At 47.4% G+C, this 18573-nt stretch overlaps 2 protein-coding genes across 2 annotated transcripts in view; one reads left to right on the forward strand and one right to left on the reverse strand.

Moving 5' to 3' along the window:
- The window catches only part of GTF3C1 (general transcription factor IIIC subunit 1), a 68054-nt gene extending 64900 nt beyond the window's left edge, over positions 1-3154 (reverse strand). The window contains 2 exon segments of the mRNA XM_079121457.1: positions 45-254; positions 2885-3154. Coding sequence (XP_078977583.1) covers positions 45-254; positions 2885-3105 — 431 coding nt within the window. The 5' untranslated portion in view covers positions 3106-3154.
- Positions 3155-3312: 158 nt separating this feature from the next.
- Positions 3313-18573, forward strand: part of KATNIP (katanin interacting protein) — a 162211-nt gene continuing 146950 nt past the window's right edge. Inside the window, exon 1 of the mRNA XM_079121544.1 lies at positions 3313-3381. Within this exon, the coding sequence (XP_078977670.1) occupies positions 3375-3381 (7 nt within the window). The 5' untranslated portion in view covers positions 3313-3374. The remainder of the gene's footprint in view (positions 3382-18573) is intronic.

The following is an 18573-nucleotide window of genomic DNA, read 5'->3' on the forward strand; positions in this document are numbered from 1 at the left end:
AGAACTCAAGATTCCCAGGAACTGCAGAGGTATCAATCAGTTACCTGTCAAAGGCTTCCACCATCGTACAACGAGGCTGCAGAGACTTGGTTCTGATGTTATTGGTAATGTTTTTCCTCTCCTTAAAGTACCGGCATGAACCCTGGATGCCATCTTTATTCTCCAAGATCATATGAATGGGGTAGACATCCTCCAAAGGGACCGGATCCCTCCTGGACTCCAAAATTCCAGTTTCCAAATCAATTTCTTCATACCTGAGGATAAAGCACAACATCAGAACCCGACTTAACCTCAGAAATAATGTACAACTAGTGTGCTCTTCTGCCAACCCCTAGCAGAGATCAGAGAGAAGAGGAGATGGCTCAGCCTTCCTGCCCACAAATGCAGAGAGTCTTGACAAGCAGGTTCCTCCCTGTCTATCCTAGAGAACACAGACCTCTCCAGGATCCCCCAACCACCCCAAAAGGGGGTTGCCAGGACCCAAACCACCTTACTGACTGGAGTCATGGCCTTCTGCTTTCCCTCCAAATCCAGGGCTTAGTCTCCAGACCACCAAGTTTGGCCTGAATGATTCCAGGTTCTCTCCTCTGTCATCTTTTCATCCCTCTTTAATTATCTCTCTAGTATTCTTATCTGTGACTATGGTTCTGATTATCACCTGCCTGTTAGCAATTCTCATCCTTGAATCCTCAGGCTCGTCTGATATCCCCCTAAACACCATTTCAATGTCTTCGACGTCTAAGAAACATCTGAAACTCAATGAGATCAGAAAGCCAGTGGTGGCCTCACCCACCCAGGCGAGCCCCTCCCTACTGTTACCTGCTCCCCCTGCCCCTCATCAACTCCAGGGAGCCACCTGTTTTCCCTCTGTGCTGTCAGCGAGCTCGTCAAGTTTTCTTCGGAGCCCCACGCACACTCTACACTAGCCTAATGGAGGCAGAATCCCATGCATATTTTCAACTTGTTTCTTCCTTGTCATTTCTGTGACTTCTGCACTGTTTAACCCTTCCTTCTCAAATCATGTCCATCTTCTATCAGCCTCCAGGATGCCGCTCTGGCCTGTCCTCTATCTCTTTAGCCACACTTAAGCCTTCTTTCAAAGTTCTGCATCCAGGATTGAAAGGCAGGCGCACCTCAGGGCTTGTCTGAACCTCCCCAACACCCTCTCCTAAAGACGATCTTGGCCAACAGTTTTAATTACTAACTACACAGGATGACTCACAGATGCCTCATGCAGACCTCCCTCTGGCCTGCTTCAGGAAGCCAGATGTTTATTAAACAGAATCTCCACTTGGACACCCAGAGGAAGCTCACACTTGGCGCATCTCTAAGTATGCTCAGCACCTTCCTCACCTCCACCAGACTCTGCCAACTACTGCTCTTCTGTGCTCTCAGGGAAGGGGATCAGTATTCACTCAGGTACCCAAACAGCAGGCACCAGGGTCACTGTCCTGGCTCTTATCTTTGCTTACACTCCACACCCAGTCACCAAATCATCTCAATTCTTTTGCCTAGTTGTCTCCAATCCACCTTCTCCTCTCCATCCCACACTATAATATTATCAGCCCAATATGTCTAGATCACTACAAATCAGATTCACTCTTTGCCTCTGGTCTGGTCTGACCCTCCCTTCAGTGGTTTCCTTTTGTGTTTTTGATAAAAGATAAACTCCTGAAGTGGATTAAAAGATTACTGATGCTGGGCTTGGTGGCACACGCCTGTAATCCCAGTGGCTCGGGACACTGAGGCAGGGGGATCTGGAGTTCAAATCCAGCCTCAGCAAAAGTGAGGTGCTAAGCAACTCGGTGAGACCCTGTCTGTAAATAAAATACAAAATAGGGCTGGGGATGTGGTTCAGTAGTTGAGTGCCACTGAATTCAATCCCCAATTGGGGCGGGGGGGATTACCGATTACCTTTCAGTTGAACGTGGTTAGGAGAGTGAGTTCTGGACCCAGATTTTCTGGTTCAAATTCTAGAATCTGTTCTCACAAGTTGATATGACTTGGAGCAATTCATTTAAATGCTCTGTGCCTCAACGTTCTCTTCAGCAAATGGGGATAATAATGTTCACCTTGCATTTTTGTGAAAATTGAACAACTTGCTTTATGTAAACATCTTAGAACAGTCCCAGCTCATAATAAGCATGGATGTTGTTCTCTACTTCTAATTCTACACTTAAACCAAACTTTGCTTATTTCTCTTTTATCAGGTTTTCACATTTGCTGTTCTCAGTCAGGAAAACTCTTTGCCAACTGGTGGCCCAAGCCCAGTACCCTCCAGAATCTTGGACAGGTTACTTAACCTCTGTGACTTAGTTTCCTCTTCTGTAAAACGAGGAAGATAGCAGCACCTGTTCACAGGATCGCTGTGAGGATCAATGAGCTTAATTTCCTGAAGCTCTTAGAATGGTACTTAAAACAAGCACCCGAAACACGGCAGTTATTAGCATTACTGCTGAGCTTGCTGCTACTGGAGGTCTCTGGTCGCCTTAGCTCTCTGGGCTGCCACGGAGTGAAGTCTCCACAAAGGTCCGTGGACCCCCGCTGTCTTCGGTCCTGCTCTGAACCGCCTTCGTGCTCCAAACCTCGCATCCAATACCAAGGAAATATTCTAGGCCCGAACATAAGAACATCACCGCCTCCCCAGCCCTGCTCACCCGCACCCGCAAACACACAAAGAGATAATGGCCACCGTCAGACGACTCCCTAACTTCTTCAGAGTCCTGGGCCCTGCCAGACCTGCGGACCCGAATCAGCCTGACCGCCGCCTCCTTCCCCTCCCGCAGTCGGACGCCCGGCCCTCCCCTGGCTCCACCGCTTTCCCGCCCCGCTCCCAGCTCCGCAGACCCCTGCTCCGCGCGCGCCCGCGGGCCCGGCCGCTGACCGGTCCTGGAGCTGGAGGTCGGGTCGCTCCCGAGGCTCCTCGTAGAAGCTGATGCCCGGGTGCGTGGCAAGGGCCCGCCACAGGAACTCCTGCGTGTAGGGCTCCAACGGCAGCGGGAAGGGAGGCACTCGGGACTCCAGACGGCTCCACAGTGCGGGCAGACACAAGCCATCGAGCCCCTCGAGGGCCACTTCGTCCAACAAGGACTCCAAAGCGTCCATGGTTGCTTGAATCGGCGGCGCCCAGAGCGCCTGCGCACCCAGCCGCCGAGGACCCTGGTCCAGCGCGCCTGCGCACAGCGATCGGCGGGTCGGACCCGGAGATTGGAGGAGGAGCTCCAGCGCGCCGGCGTGACGTCACTCTACGTGAGGGCGGGCTCAGTGAGTGGCGCTCCAACACCATTGGTCCGGAACCCCGCAGTAACCAGGGGAACTGCAAACAGTGTAGGGGCCGCTTCCGGTTCGAACACCCGGAACCGCCGCCGCTAGGGATGGACGGTGAGTGTTCGTGGGCCCCTCCGGGAGGTCAGGCGGTTGTTCTCTCGTGCCTCCCAAGTCTTCCTTGCGTCGAATATAGGCCATAAACCCCCTGGACCACCACTTCCTGACCCGAAATGTTCTCCTGCCTGAGGGAATGGAAGGCTTGGCGGTCCGGGATGGGGAGGGAAGACTGGGGGCGTGGTCAGTGGTCAGGCCCCAGTGCCAAGCTGCGGTCCTGTAGGAACCCGATACTGGCCGGGGCCTCAGTGCAGGAATTTGCGGTGGGAAAGTGGAGGTAGGGGCCTGAGAAGAATCTTGTGTGTGGAATTGTGGGATCTGGGAGTTGGCATGGAGGGAGGGGTAATCTTGCGAGGTGCATTCGTGAACTCCTGAGAAGGGCACTGGTCTTGTGAGTTTGGGGGGATTGGGGAGTACTCCTCCTTTGTGCTTTGGCGTTGATTATACATTAACAGAGTACTGCTTGGTGCTAGGAACTCTGTAAAAGCAATATTTGGCGTACTTGGCCAAGCTTCTTAACAGTCCTTTGAGATCAGTGTTATTCCGTTCACAGGTAAGAAAACTGAGACTAAGAAAAGTTAAGTAACTTGCCCAAAGGCAAACACACAACTGAGAGAAACAGTGAGACACTGTCTTTTTAGCTGAGTTACGGGTTTTGAGATTTATACAGGATTTTTGGAATCCTTTATCCAGAGATTGCTGATGCAGATGTCTGCAGAGGCAAATTTAGTTGGGCTGAAATGGGACCGTGACTGAAAAGCGATTTCCCCATCTAAAAGGGGAGCTACTCACTCAACTATAGACTGTTGTCTTCTTGGGGCGCTTCTCAAAAATATCATGACAACCAGTAAGTCTGAAGGCCAGTAGCACCCTGATTGGAATCGTGGTTCTGACAATCAGAAACAATCTGGAAGTAGGTTACTCGAATTTCTCATTTTCCAGATAGGGAGACTAATATCTAGGGAGAATGGCAGGATCTGCTAGAACCAAGATCATTTTTCTTATTACACCATTGTCTGATTTTGGGGGATTTGCATTCCTTTGATATCCACTGAATACAGTATGGAAAAATGTTTTTGATTAAGCATTCTGTCCTGTGGTTAATAGATATCTTTGCCCTTTTTGCTTCAGTGATACTATAAAAATGACTAACCGGCTTATCCTGTGGAAAGGTCAGTGCAGTGTTGCTCAAAGGACAACAATTCGCAAACCTTTTAGGTCTCAGGATAGTTTTATGCTCTTCTCTGAAAAGAGCTTTGTTTGTGTCTATTATATCTACAATATTTACCATATCAGAAGTTAAAGCTGGAAAAATCTTAAAACATTTATCAATTCATTTGCAAATAACAACAGCCAGGTGCAGTAGCATATGCCTGTAATCCCAGCAGCTTGGGAGGCTGAGGCAGGGGGATTGCAAATTGAAAGTCAGCCTCGGCAAGTTAGCAAGACCCTGCCTCAAAATTTAAAAAAAAAAAGGGGGGGGGGGTGCTGGGAATGAGGCTCAGTGGTTAAACACCATGGGTTCAATTTCCAGCACCAAAAAGAAAGAAAACAATAATCCCATTACATCCAAGCATATGTAATGTTTTTAATGAAAAACAGCTATATTGGCCCATAAAATAGTGTGGCCTTATTTTACATTTCCTCAAATGTCTTCTGTGTCTGACTTAATAGAAAACAGCTAGACTCATTTCTGCTTCGGGATCTGAACTGTTTTCTAATAACAATTATGCTGTTTTGACTAATGTTTATCAAGATCTGGTTTCATACAGCTATATAACTGGAATAGGGAAGAATATTTTAATTTCCATTTTGGATATTAGATATTCTTTTGGTTCTATGCCAAAACTCAGCAAATGGCAGTTTGTTAAAGGTCAGTCACAGAGTGGTATCTGAAACTATGTTAGTGAACTTTTGTACTTGGTTGCATTAAAATCCATTGGTCTATCTTGAGCATTGACTGGTTGTTATACCCATGTAGGATTTTTATAACATGAGACATTGGTCATTTGGAAAATGTTAATAAGTTAATCAAATCTTCCAGGTGTTGACATTGGTAATTTCCAATACGCCGTTATGAAAAAATCACATTCATTAATATCACCACCTATCTCATTTTAAAATAAGTGTAAGTGTTGGGGAGCTATTAAACTAAAGCTAACAGAAACAAGTTTTCCACTTGTTTTCACTTGCAAGCTTGATTTTTACCATTGGAAACATATATTGTCACTTGTTTCCTTAAAGTGACAGCCTTGTTCCACTTGTATTTGAGCAAAAGACTGCAAAATATCCAGGTCTGGATTACTATAAGTTCTCTGTTGTTCATTTGAGTAGAAATGAGACATACCATACAAAATGTGGTTAGTTCATCTGGCAACTCAGAAAATTTAACAGGTGTTTTCTGGAACCAACCATTGTTCTTGGCTTCTAGCAGAAGTGGTTTGTGTGCATTTGCATTTTTCACACAGAATATTGAAAAGATGTGTACTCATGTTTTGAGATTTAATAAAATTATTATTAACTTTATCATCAGGACATTCTGAAATGAAATGATTTTTTGTTTGCTTGTTTAATGGTGAGCATGCAGCAGGGAAGAATATAAAGCTACTAATGTAGTTGGGCACCACTGAATTGGTTCAGGCCATAAGCAGTTTTAGCCCCCTTATGAGTACAGATGTCAACAGAGAGAAAAGTCTTCAAATTATGACAAGAAAAATTTTGTCTATATGGACTCCTCGTCCCAAGACATGTGGAACACACACCGGGAAACATGGCTACAGACCATCTGTAAGAAATCCGTTTTATTGCTTCACTTGTCACCATCTCTGCACTCCTAGAACATTATTTTAGCCCCATGGAGGAATCTGTGCACTTTCTGATTAGCTACCAAAAAGAATCATTTATTCGAAGAAAGAATTTATCCTAGGTGGGCATAGTGACACACGCCTGTAATCCTAGGGGCTCACACCTGTAATTCTAGTGGCTCAGGAGATTGAGGCAGGAGGATCCCAAGTTCAAAGTCAGCCTCAGTAATTTAGTGAAGTCCTAAGAAACTTAGTGAGAACCCATCTCAAAATAAAAAATAAAAAGGGTACCCCTGGGTTCAATCCCCAATACTCCCTCAAAAAAAATTACCTTAAAATAAATTTAACCTTCAAAGAATCTAACTTCCATTCTAATTTGGGGGGGGGGGGCATGTACTGGGGATTGAACTCAGGGGTACTTGACTACTGAGCCACATCTCCAGCTCTATTTTGTATTTTATTTAGAGAGGGTCTCACTGAGTTGTTTACAGCCTCACTTTTGCTGAGGCTGACTTTGAACTCAAGATCCTCCTGCCTCAGCCTCCAGAGCCACTGGGATTACAGGTGTGCACCACCACGCCCGGCTCCATTCTAATCTTTGAAACATTGGTTTACACATTCTTTTTATAGGCACATATCTATTGGTTGTACTGCTATGTGCCTTAGTGAATTGTGATTCTAACCATTTAGATAAACCAAATGTTTCCTTATCAGAAAGATGCTTATTTCCTAAACTCACATAAACTTAAATGTGTAACAAGTATCCCCAAATTGGACTGTGGTTGGGTTTATTCTGCAAGTCACCATAGCTGATTTTTTTGTTTCTTTGTTTTTTTACCATAGCTTTTTACATTTCCCCTTTGACTCTGGGGCTCTGTACTTTGACCTTTCTGAGCCTCAGTTTTCCTTTCTGGAAATAGATGATGCTGTAGTCTTCCTCGTTTTGTGGATTCAGTGAAATAATGCACTAGCTACCAAAAAGCTAGGGCTGTTACGAAACAATATGGCATCCAGAAAACATTCCTAGAGGGAGCTGATGGTATCATTGTCTGCAAAAGTTAGTACTTGCAAACTGCGGACAGAAGAGGGAGGTGCTTCTGATGAAGTTCTTGAGCAAATAATCATCTTTGTAGTGAGCTCATTCTTTGTTTAGGAGAAAACTCAATGTTTGACATTTCTTATTTGCATAAAAGTAATTGGCAGTGTGTGAGTCTTCAGCCTATAAAAATGTTCACCTTTGTATTAAAGTCAAATTCTCTCCAGTGAGATGGTTTAGGAAAGAAAACTTCAACTTGGTTTGTGGAGAACATAATAATTAGACAAAAGTTCATCTTGTCAATGTAATTAGAAAGGACTTGAAAGTTGATCCTTTGTTTTTGTGCTCCCCCAGAACAAATAGTCAACATTTCTCCTGTTTATACTGTTCATTTGCTCAGCAAACTTCCTCAAAGAATTAATAATGGCAAGATGAAATTTAGCCTAGCTTGTTCAAATAATCCCAAACTGCAAAGCAGGTGACAGTTGAATTAGCAAGGTTTTGCCCGAAGTACACAGCGTGTTTGGTCTCTTCTGTCCCTGTGTTATATTTATCTGGGCTTCTGGTAATTTGTTTCTCTTCCTACTTAAAATAAACCAAGCCAGGCACAGGAGGCTGAGGCAAGAGGATCACAAGTTCAAGGCCAGCCTCAGCAATTTAGTGAGGGCCCTAAGCAACTTAGCAAGACCCAGTTTCTAAATAAAAAAATAAAAAGGGCTGGGGATGTGGCTCAGTTGGTTAAGTGACTCTGGGTTCAATTTCTGGTATAAATAAATATTAAGCAAAAAGTAACAAAGCACCCAGCAGGCAATGAGCAGCGCACTGGGTAGTCTCTGTGCATTGTTTTCTCTGCTTCCTTCCTTCCATCTGATTCTTTGCTCTTCTCTCCATTGTTTTCAGCGCTCATTCCACCCTGTCACTTCAGCTACAGGAATGTGGCATCCTGTGTTTGCTTAGTTTCTCTTACCGTATTCCTGTAGTGACTCAGTGACATTTCAGTGCATTCTCTGCATTGGGATCCTGAGATACCAAAATAAGTAGGATTGAATCCAGGTGAAGAGCAGAGGGGAATTTGTTGTGTTGTACTCAAAACTTTTCTGGGCCTGGGATGTTGCTCACTGCTTAGCATGTGCTTAGCATGAGTTCAATCCCTTTACTGCCATAGGAAAAAAAAAACACACACACACACACACAGAAAAGTACTCTGTAGTGTGTCTTCAGAGACTCATGATGTCCCTGTCCCTGCCAGCGGTTTACTGGGTTCTCACATCCGGAGAGTGGGCCCATGGGCACAGCCTGCCCTTTGAGCTGGTAGAAGAAAGTTCAAAAAGGTCCCACTGTCCAGTGCTACCTCTTGGGCCCTTAGGGTCTGCCCCTGTGATGAGCTTCTTTCCTGGTGGGCGGGGCTTGGGAGGCATTTGAAGCTAAGCTGTTTACACAGGAGTAAGAAAGTGTGACTCCTGATGTCCCCTGGGGTTTTAAACAGCCTGGCCCTGGCCCGCCCCTTAACAGTTGCCCACAGATACATCACCTTTAATTGGAGGATTTCCCCGGGGAAGCAGTCAGCCATCTGAGACACCTGCTCACCGCTCTCATGCCCGGAGGCTGTACTGACTGGCTCTAGAGGTGTGTTTCCCATATTCAGAACAGTGATTTCACATCACACCCTGGACTTTCCGGTCTCCTGATAAAGGAGGTGCTTTGGCCCCACTGGGTCTGCCCTGTCCCACGAGCCCATTCCTCCAGCACTGAACACTGGCCAACCTTGACCTTGGACGTGTGCCGTGGATCTTTTCCTTCAGGTTGGTGGTGCCAGTCAGCGTTGCCCACACATTGCCTTGAGCATTTTGGTCTCCCTGTTCGCATCTGAGATAAGCCCTGCCCAAGCTTTCCTGGGAAGCTGGCCATCCCCTGAGCACCCCATATTCCTTCCCACTGCCCCGCCTTGCCCATGCAGTGCGCCCTGCCAGCAGTGCCCTTTCCAGGCACTTCCATCCTGTAAATGCAGCTACAGGCACTGCCTGCCTAGGTAACCCCTGCCTGGGGCAGATCCCCTGCACCACGCTGCAGCTCTGGTGTGGGGCTCGAGCCTTTCTCCCCGTGGAAGCTGGAGACCCAGTCTTGTTCCTTTGATTGCTGGGTTGACCTTGTAACCAGGAAAGAGATCAACCAGTTTGTTCCCTCCTGAATTGCTGGCCAGTCTTCATTAAGCATATAGAGAAAAGACCCTCATGGCCAAGCCTCCAGGGACCTTTGCCGGTTCCTTTTCCCCTAGTGGACGAGTATGGGTCCCCCAGACGCTGTCCTTTGGAATAGCCAAGTGCAGTCGTAATAACATACCCTTCTCTAGCTACCTTTATCACTCACCCCACTCATCCCCTTCTCCCACTTTGCTCTTAGCATCTATCTTTCCCTGTTTCCTATTCCAGGGATGTCACTTTCACTTCTAGCCCCTGCCTTGCCGTGGAGGCCAGTGCTACCTTGACGACCCCCCCCCCGCAACTGATGGATTCTCTAACTTTACATGTCCTTCAGGGATAGCGGATTTACTGGCGGATGCATCACCTGGCAGCAGGTTGGAAATCACAGATCTCTGGCCCCCTGCAGGGTCCACCTCTTTTCTGAATCTGAAGTGAGCTTGAGGGTGTGTGTGTTCTCCCCAAAACAAAGGGTCTCAGACTCCTTAGATACATCCAAGAACCGCCTAAAGAAGATTAGAGCTGGAAGGGACCTGAGAGATCCAGTCCGGGACCCTGAGGATCCCATGTGGGGGTCACAAAGTTAGTCCTGCTGGGCCAAGCAATATAAACGTGTGGTGGCTGACGTTTATTTCATTCTGCTGTTTGTCATTTCTGTCCACACCTGACTGCAATGTGCACACTCAGGAATTTTCTTTAATTTTCTATGGAAATCTGTTATCTGCTAATTTCTTGATGCCTCCTCCCCCTCTACATTGTCTATTAAAAAAGAGGTTTTGATGGTGTCTACCTCCCAGAGTTGTGAGGTCACGTGCTTTATAGATGCACAGCCCTTAGGTCAGGGCCTGGCTCGCAGCAAGTTCTTTTGCAGTGTACCTCGATGAGGATGGTGGTGACAAGGACAATGGTAATTCCCCTGATGCTGGAAAAGCAACCTTCCCTTTCATTTTCGCTCCAGGGAAAACCTCCCAGAACTGCTGATAAATGGCACTTTGGACGTGGCCTCAGTGGCAAGGAGACAACTGGGAAAGGTGGCGTGGGAATCAGAGGGCACCATGCCTCTGGCAGGTGGCTGCCCTCAGCTCCCGACAGCATTGCCAGGCAGGAATCTGGGCTCTGCGGTGCCACATCGTTAGGTTTCTCACAAGAATCCAGAACTTAGGATTTTAAAATGTGAAATCTCCCAAACTTTAACTGATGGCTGAAAAAAACATTTTTTAACATTATGGAGTCTAGAAAAACATCTGTGGGCTTGATACAGCCAGTGAGTGACTTTGGATCTAGCCTGATCACCCTCCTTTATTAACTGTAGGCTGAGGCCCAGGGCCTTCTTCCCCAAGTGCCTGCTCATGTGCAGCTGAGGAAGTGGGACCTCCTGTCCAGCTCTGTTTCAGTCCAGCACCCCTTAGTATGCTCACCAGGCCTCCCTGTCATGAGCTACGCAGTTCGAAGCTCTGCCTCTTGTCTCCTTTGAGATGAAGATTTTAGAGATTAATAACAGGACCTTCCTGAATCAAATGAATTTGTCCATCTGAAACCCTTGGAGGAGTGCCTGGCACTTAGTAGGCTCTCAGTAAACTTAACTGTCTGGGGAAGGAGCGCATCTTTTTCCTTAGAATTCGGAAGGATCCCATGCACTGTTTTCCATATTTTTCAAGGCAATTTGGCAGGTCATTTTGGGGATTTAAATGGAGAAAGGCACTTTAACTCGGATGCACACACACAAACGCCAAGTCCTCGCTGTCTCCAGTGGGGAGCTGGGCAGGTGAAAGTGGGAATGGCGGGGGAGCCTGTGTGATGGATGCAGAGATAAACCAGACCCACTCCAGCCTGAGAAGCTGTTGTCATATAAGCCACTGATTCAATTACACAAGTGTGGCATTTACTTATCTTCACTATTTCAAATGGAAAGAAATCAATATTTTCCAATTATCTTCAATGGAGTATCAAACTGTATTTCATATTTTGTTTGAACATCCCAGAAAGAGCAGGGGAAGGGCTCAGGAAATCAGGTCGTGAGAGAAATGAAGTCTTTACTGCCACTCGCAGTCATGCTTCCTGTCCCTCCCGGCATTGTCCATTCAGAAATTCAGCCATTCACTTGGTCTTTGATTCTAGAAATGCCTACTGACGCCTCCTCCTCCATTCCAGGCGAAGCCTCGGGCGTGGGGAGTTCAGTGGTAATAAAGCGGCACAGCGCCTCTGATTGTGGAGCTGCTATTTGGTGGGAGCGACAGACCATGAACACATTAGTATGAAAGGTCAGATGGGTGCTTTGCAGGTTAAATAAGAGAGACTAGGGTCAAGTTCACGCAGAACACAGGTGACTTGAGGCTAAGCGTTGGTCAACAAGGAAGAGCCTACCCAAGACCAGGGGTGGGTGCTCCAGCAAGAGGGGGAGGGGAGGACCCTGAGCAGAGAGTCCTGGGTCCAAGGAGAAGAAAGCTCGTGAGAGCCCCCAGAGTGTGACCTGGGGGGACGGGGCAGGGGAACTGAGATGTCACAGGGACTGGCCCACAGAGCCTCTTCAGTAAGGGCACAGGGTTTAGATTCTAGCACACACAGGGAGGCATGGAGGTCAGCAGTACGGTCTTGTTTTTCTTTGACTGCCTGAGGGGGAATCTGGGCAAGAATGGAGGCCAGGAGACCTGCTGCTGTTGGAGTAGATAGTCACTGTTGGAAAAGTCAGGGAGAGGCCCAGGGCTAGTGGAGGGACGATGGAGAGGACTGGACAGGCAGACTTGGGGTCTCTTTGGGAGTCAGAGTTCATTAGAATTCACTGAGGTCCCCAAATAGGAGCTGTTGAAGGAGAGAATTAGTAACTCCCAGGACCGGCTGGGGCCAAGTGCTTGGCATGGACCTCCTCCATCCTGCAGCAGACCTGGGCTGGAACCGCAGGACTCCCAAATGGTCATGGTGGCCGAGCCAGGCAGGCTGGGCCCAGCGCCTGCCTCTTAGCCACAGCACAGCATCGTCCCCAGGCGCTCACCTGATGACGAAGGCAACCCCAGAACGAGTGGCTAAGCAGTGCTCAACAAAGTGAGTGCGTGGAACAGGGTGCAGGTTATAAAGAACCATTTCAAGCTGCCAGCTGCTGTTTGGGTTTGGAAAGGAAAAGAGGTTCTTAGCGTGACTTGTTTATCTCAGGTAATTTGGCAGTAAACTGGGCTCTGGGAATTTGAGTTACACAGAAAATGCAAAGGAAGAGTGACAGGGACATTGTTTCAGGCTTTCAGAAGGCGGAGTGGAACTTAAGACCCAGAACCAGCCTGGAGGCACACGTGGGCCAGGAGGGGAGCATGCGGATTGCAGTCTCTGCCTTCATGGTCTCCAGTGTCTGCAGGAGGTGGTGCCAGCACCCCTGTGGGTACGGAAACCTGGGGATGCTGAAGTCCCTTGTGTAAGGCAGCACAGTGTGTGCTTATGACCCAGGCACATCCTTCTGTACCTTAAGCCATCTCTAAATCACTTACAGTACCTGATACGATGTGAATGCTACATGATTAGTTGTTATATTGTGTTATTTAGGAATAACAAGGGAAAAAGTCTGTCCATGTCCAGTACAGATGTGAGATTTTTCCAGATATTTTCCATCTGCACTTGGTTTAGTCTGCAGACACGGAAACCAAAGATACAGAGGACTGTCTGTAACGGGAAAGACCAGAGATTTCCCAGTCCTCTGCCTAGTTACCTATTAGGTTGGAAACTAGAGGCCTCTTTTGTTGAGCTTTGAATATTTTAAAAATGATTTGTCAACATTTAAAAACTAGACACTTTCTCATAAGACTGGATTTACTGCTTCTCTGGAAAAATCAAAACCAATGAACAGGATCTCCCTTCCCACACGGAAACCAGCCGCTAGAGCGGAACCCAGAAACAGTCCCGCTAGGCTGGGCAGCTGCTGTGCAGCCTGCCCTGACCCGCCCTGCTGCATTCCTCTGCCGCTTTTATCTGCCTGGCCCTGGCCCGTGTGCATGTTGGCAGATGCCAAAGGTGGAAGCCAGGATGGAAGTTTCGGGAACATGCAGGAAGTTAGAATGGGGCGCGGTGAAAATGACGGTGGCCTGGGGCGCTCTCCCAGTCCTGAGCGTACCCGGGTGACAGACGGCAGACCGAGATGGTGGGTGTGGTGAGCACTGGGCTAGCACCAGACTGACGGGTCTCTCACCCGCGGCCTCCCTTCCTTGCTCTGTGACCTGAGCGAGTGGCTGGACCTCCATGCATTCTGCAGCTTGTGGCTGAAGGTAGCAAATCCCAAAAGCTGTCACCAGGAAGAGCCTGACCACAGGCTCAGTGGGCACTAGTGAACGCACCCTGGGGGACGCCATGGCTCCTGGCAGCCCAGAGGACAGGCCTTCACTTGCCTTCCTTCATCCTTTTTTCTCTTCCTCTTCCTTCTCTGCTTCACTAGCCATTTCATCAGACCCTGGCCTCAAGTAAGTGAGCAGGTCACCTGTCGGCCACTGGCGTAGCTGAGGAACTGTTGTTCCAGTTTCCAGAAAGGATTTTTTGTCATCGTTTCATTCTTCTCTCTCACCCACTAGAGACTGATCTCTTAAGAGAAGGCAGTTTGCCCTCTGACAATATCGCCTTCTTTCCAGCAAGCTCGGGGTCCTGAGGTTCATGGCGGCTACTCCATCTCCATCTGACAGACTCCCCGCCCCGACCCCAGGCCTCCGATGTTTAAAAAAAAAATGAAATCAGCTTTTGGACACTTAAAATATTATTTAACTCTAAAGGAAACATACCCAATTGTATCATTTAAAAGTGGAAACAATATAGAAGAGTTTACACATTACAAAGTCAGGTGGGCTTCTGACTGTACAAATAGAACGGATAGGAGTATATATTCTCTCACTGTCTTACAGAAAAGGTTACATACTACTTATACTTTCTGCCCCTTGTTTTTTTTTTTTTTTTTTTTTTTTTTTTTCACTTAAAATACGTCCATCTTTTAAGCCTTTATAACAACAATGCTGTACGGAGCCTCCCCCTCCCCCAGCCTCTGACCCTGTTCTCAGTCCAGCATGTGGATGCGCCTTGCTGATGCAGAGGCTCCCGCTTGTGGACTTGCCAATTGTCCCTAATATTTGCTATTGCAAATTGTGGTACCTTGAATACTAGGAAAGATTTATTTTGGCTCACAGTTTCAGAGGTTTCTGTCCATGGTCGGCTGGTTCCATTGCTTTGGGTCCAAGGTTAAGCACAGCATCGTGGTGGAAGGGCATGGCCCAGAAAGCTGCTCGGCTTCTGAGAGAGACAGAGAGAGAGAGAGAGAGAGAGAGAGAGAGAGAGAGAGAGAGAGAGAGAGAGAGAGAGAGAGAGAGAGAGGGAAGGAGGGAGGGAGGGAGGGAGGGAGGGGGGAGGGGGAGGAGAGGGGGAGGGGCCAAACATAGGATGTGGCCGCCAGGGGCATGCCCCCAGTGGCCTGCTTCCTCTAGTCGACCCCAGCTGCCTCCAGTTGGAAGGTTCTTTTCCACTGTATTCTGTTTGTTTCTCTCCAAGGATTGCTCCCTGATGAGGTCAGGGCCCTCATGATCAAATCACTCGCCAAAACCCCACTTCAGAACTTTCTAGCATCGGGGAGCAGGCCCTTAAAACATGAGTTTTGGGGGACACTTTATATCCAAACCATAACAAATACATTTGTTTCCAGTTTGTGGAGTCATTTCTTCACCACACATTCCTAGTAGTGACCTTCTAGCTCATTAGATGTTGGCAACAAGTTCTCCAAGGGAGCTGTGCTGTTTTGTGCTCTGCCCAGCAATGCCGTTTCCCAGACCTTGCCAAGTTGTATTGCCAAATCTCTGGGATTTTAGCTTGTCTGACAGGTGGGAGAAAGCAGTGTCTCAGTAGGACATTCATCCTGTGATTAAATTGCGTAGACAAGAAAACAAGTCCAGTGTGAGCCCTACGCAACTGGACAGCAGAAGGTCCCCCTCTTATGGGAGGTTGATGGGAGGTTGATGGGAAGCACCATCAATCTCCTCCGCCTGCCCCCCACCCCCGCCCCAGGGATGAATAAATTCCTTATTCAAAGCTCCTTGGGATGGGGGCCTCTGCACAGGCTTTCTTTGCCTGCAGGATTCCCAGAAAGTCACCTTTACCCAGATGGAAGTGAGTCCAGTCTCAGGACCGCCTCTCCCTCTGTGCGCCCTTGCCATATTCCAGATCAGGAGCTCCATCTTCTTTGGGAAATTATTTTCTTCTAAGCTCCTTACTAATTGCCTAGGGAGCCCAAGGCACTTAAAAGCTGAGTCACAAAAAAAAATCCCTTAACCCAGACTCTCTCCGCACACATTCTTCTACTGGGCCTTACGACCTGACTGAGGGACCACGACTGTTGCCGTGTGCTTGGGACAACAGCCCTCTGGAGCACGTTGCCCAGATTCCAGTCAAAGCTCCCTGCCTGTCACCTGAAGAGTTCCCGGGACCTCGACTCAGGATGAAGGGGGTCCTTGGCATACAGGACAGAAAAGAGTTTCGCCTGCACTGAAATTTAGTCAGAGACAGACAAATTTATTTCAGGAAGAAGATACACATTCAAGGGAGAGGCATTGGGGTACATTAAGAAATGCATGTTCATGGGAGAGTGACCACCTTGACAGTGAGAAGCTGTGGGGTAAAGCGAGGAATACTCATTTGGGGGACACATGGGCCTCTCCAGAGGGAGGACAGCAACCCCTGGGAGTGGGACGTTGAGTTGATATTTACAGAGGGACAGTACTAGGGGCTGAGCTAGGGCTGGGCTAATGGTGGAGTCAGGGCAGTTGGACAGTCCATGCCAGTTTCCCCATGCCTGCATATCACCCACATCATGTCACTCTGTAGCCAGCATGGGGTCAGGGCATAGGCAGAGGATGGGCTGAGGAATGGGGCTGAGCTGCTGTGTGTTGCTTGTTTTGCATTTCAGATATTCATGGCTGTTGCAGGCGAGAGCCGCCCCCCCCCCACCTCTTTCTACTGGGAATTGATTCCAGGGGCACTTAACCTCTGAGCCACATCCCAGCCCTTTTTTGTACTTTTATTTAGAGACAGGGTCTCGCTGAGTTGCTTTGGACCTCGCCAAGTTGCTGAGGCTGGCTTTGAACTTGTGATCCTCCTGCCTCAGCCTCCCATGCTCCTGGGATTGCGGGCATGTAACTCAGTGTATTTTCTTTTTCCATATCCCCAAATCCCTACCTCATAATCACTAGCTACGTGATACTGGGCAAGTTTCTTAACCTCTTTGGGTCTCGGTGCCCTCATCTGACCCGTGAGATAACAACAGTACCTTTTCTAGGATGGCTTCTCACAGCCACCCTAGAAATGAGTTGAGGTAAGTGCTTTGCCCAGAGCCCAGTGCCTGGCTCAGGATTAACCCTGACCAAGGGTGAGCCCCCAACATAAAGGCAGTCATGGAAATGATGGCTGATGAAGATCATGGTAATGATGCTGGCATTTAGGAGCACATGGAGCCCTGACACTTACAAGTCACAGTTTTGTGAGCTCCAGCTAGCAACTTAATTTCTCACCATCAGCTTACTTAATTCTCTTTTCTCTACTGGTTTGTACCAGTAGGAATAGTACCTGTCATCTGAAGTGAGAGTTAGCAAAATATAGCCTGGGGGCCACTTCTGAGCCACTGCCTGCTTTTATAAATAAAGTTTTATTGGCACACAGCCATAACCACTTGTTTACATATGTATGTGGCCACTTTTGTGCTACAATGGCAGAGTGGAGTAGTTGCACCAGAGCCCTCATAGTCTTATGACCTTATGGCTGACATAGTCAAAAATATTTACTCTCTGGCCTTTTACACAAAAAGTTTGCTGACCCCTGGTCTAAAAGAGTGGTTGAGGAAATACCGAGACGATGCTCTGCAGAGAAGCTGGCTGCCTGTGGGTGTCCAGTAGGATGGAGCTGCATCAGCCAGACCCTGAACTTTGATGAGCTCAGCACTCAGCTCTGGCCTCTACGCCTGCCACTCGTACCAGATAAAGAATGGAGCAGGGTTTGAATTAGAAATACCATAAAACTATAGTTTGCATATGTATTTCTGTCAGGTTCTATACATTTCCATATGCACCAAATTTATGCATGCACGAGTCTTCAATATATACAAAAATCTGCGCCCTGTAGATTGTTCTTTACAGATGGCTTAAGGCTTTTTTCCAAGGGTAATTTTTTTTTTTTTCCCTGTACCAGGGATTGAACCCAAGGGCACTTTATCACTGAGCTGCATCCTCAGCCCTTTTTTGTATTTTATTTAGAGACAGGGTCTCACTGTGTTGCTTAGGGCCTCACTGACTTGTTGAGACTGACTTTGAACTCGCATTTCTCCTGTCTCAGCCTCCTGAGCCACTGGGATTATAGGCATGTGCCTCTGCGCCCAGCTCCAAGGATAATTTTGACATTGATTTTCTTTTGCCTGATGACATCAGAAAGGAAGATGTGACTTCCTCTAACTGGTGGCCGTGAATATCATCTGCCTCTAGAGCAAAGTAAAACTGAAGTATCAGAACCTTCTACCCATTGAAAATAAATCCTAAGTGCAGATAAAGCCTTTCTGAAATCCTAAGTAGAAGAATAGTATTATATTTACAAAAATTCAATGCATTCACTTCTTCCTTTGTTTTCCCCAGGCACACATCTGTTCCATAAACTGAAGTACATGCGTATCATTTACATTTGGCCTTATTTATTGCTCTGGAGCTGAGGCAGGCAGGTCACCTTGCAAAATGCAGAGGAATACCCCTTTAATTTTGCAAGCGGCATATATTGATATTAATGTCACCTTCTTCAGCTTCCCTCCCAGAGTTGTTGGAATAAATGAGATACAGGTAGGAAGATGCTCAGAGATGCTAAGTGCAGTAGACAGGCGCAGTGGAATCTGGTTACAGCACTTCTGTCCTTGGCAAGAAGCAACTGTCTTCACATCTTCACTACCTGGAGGAGCGAGAGCCCAGGGGTGCAGGCGGGGCCAACCAGTCTTCTAGACAGGTTATGTAACAAATGCTCATAATTAGAGCGAATTATCTTCGTTGGAAAATAAGCAAATTATTTCCCAGTTTAATGAATAAAGACGCTTCTAATTAACTCCAGTAGAGAGATTTGCTTTCAAATTTCAGTAGTTAAGCGCTGTATCCTTTGTATTAATATTTTGTTTTTATAG

This window comes from Sciurus vulgaris (genome assembly GCF_902686455.1).
Source record: "Sciurus vulgaris genome assembly, chromosome: 18".
In the NCBI taxonomy this organism is placed as follows: domain Eukaryota; kingdom Metazoa; phylum Chordata; class Mammalia; order Rodentia; family Sciuridae; genus Sciurus; species Sciurus vulgaris.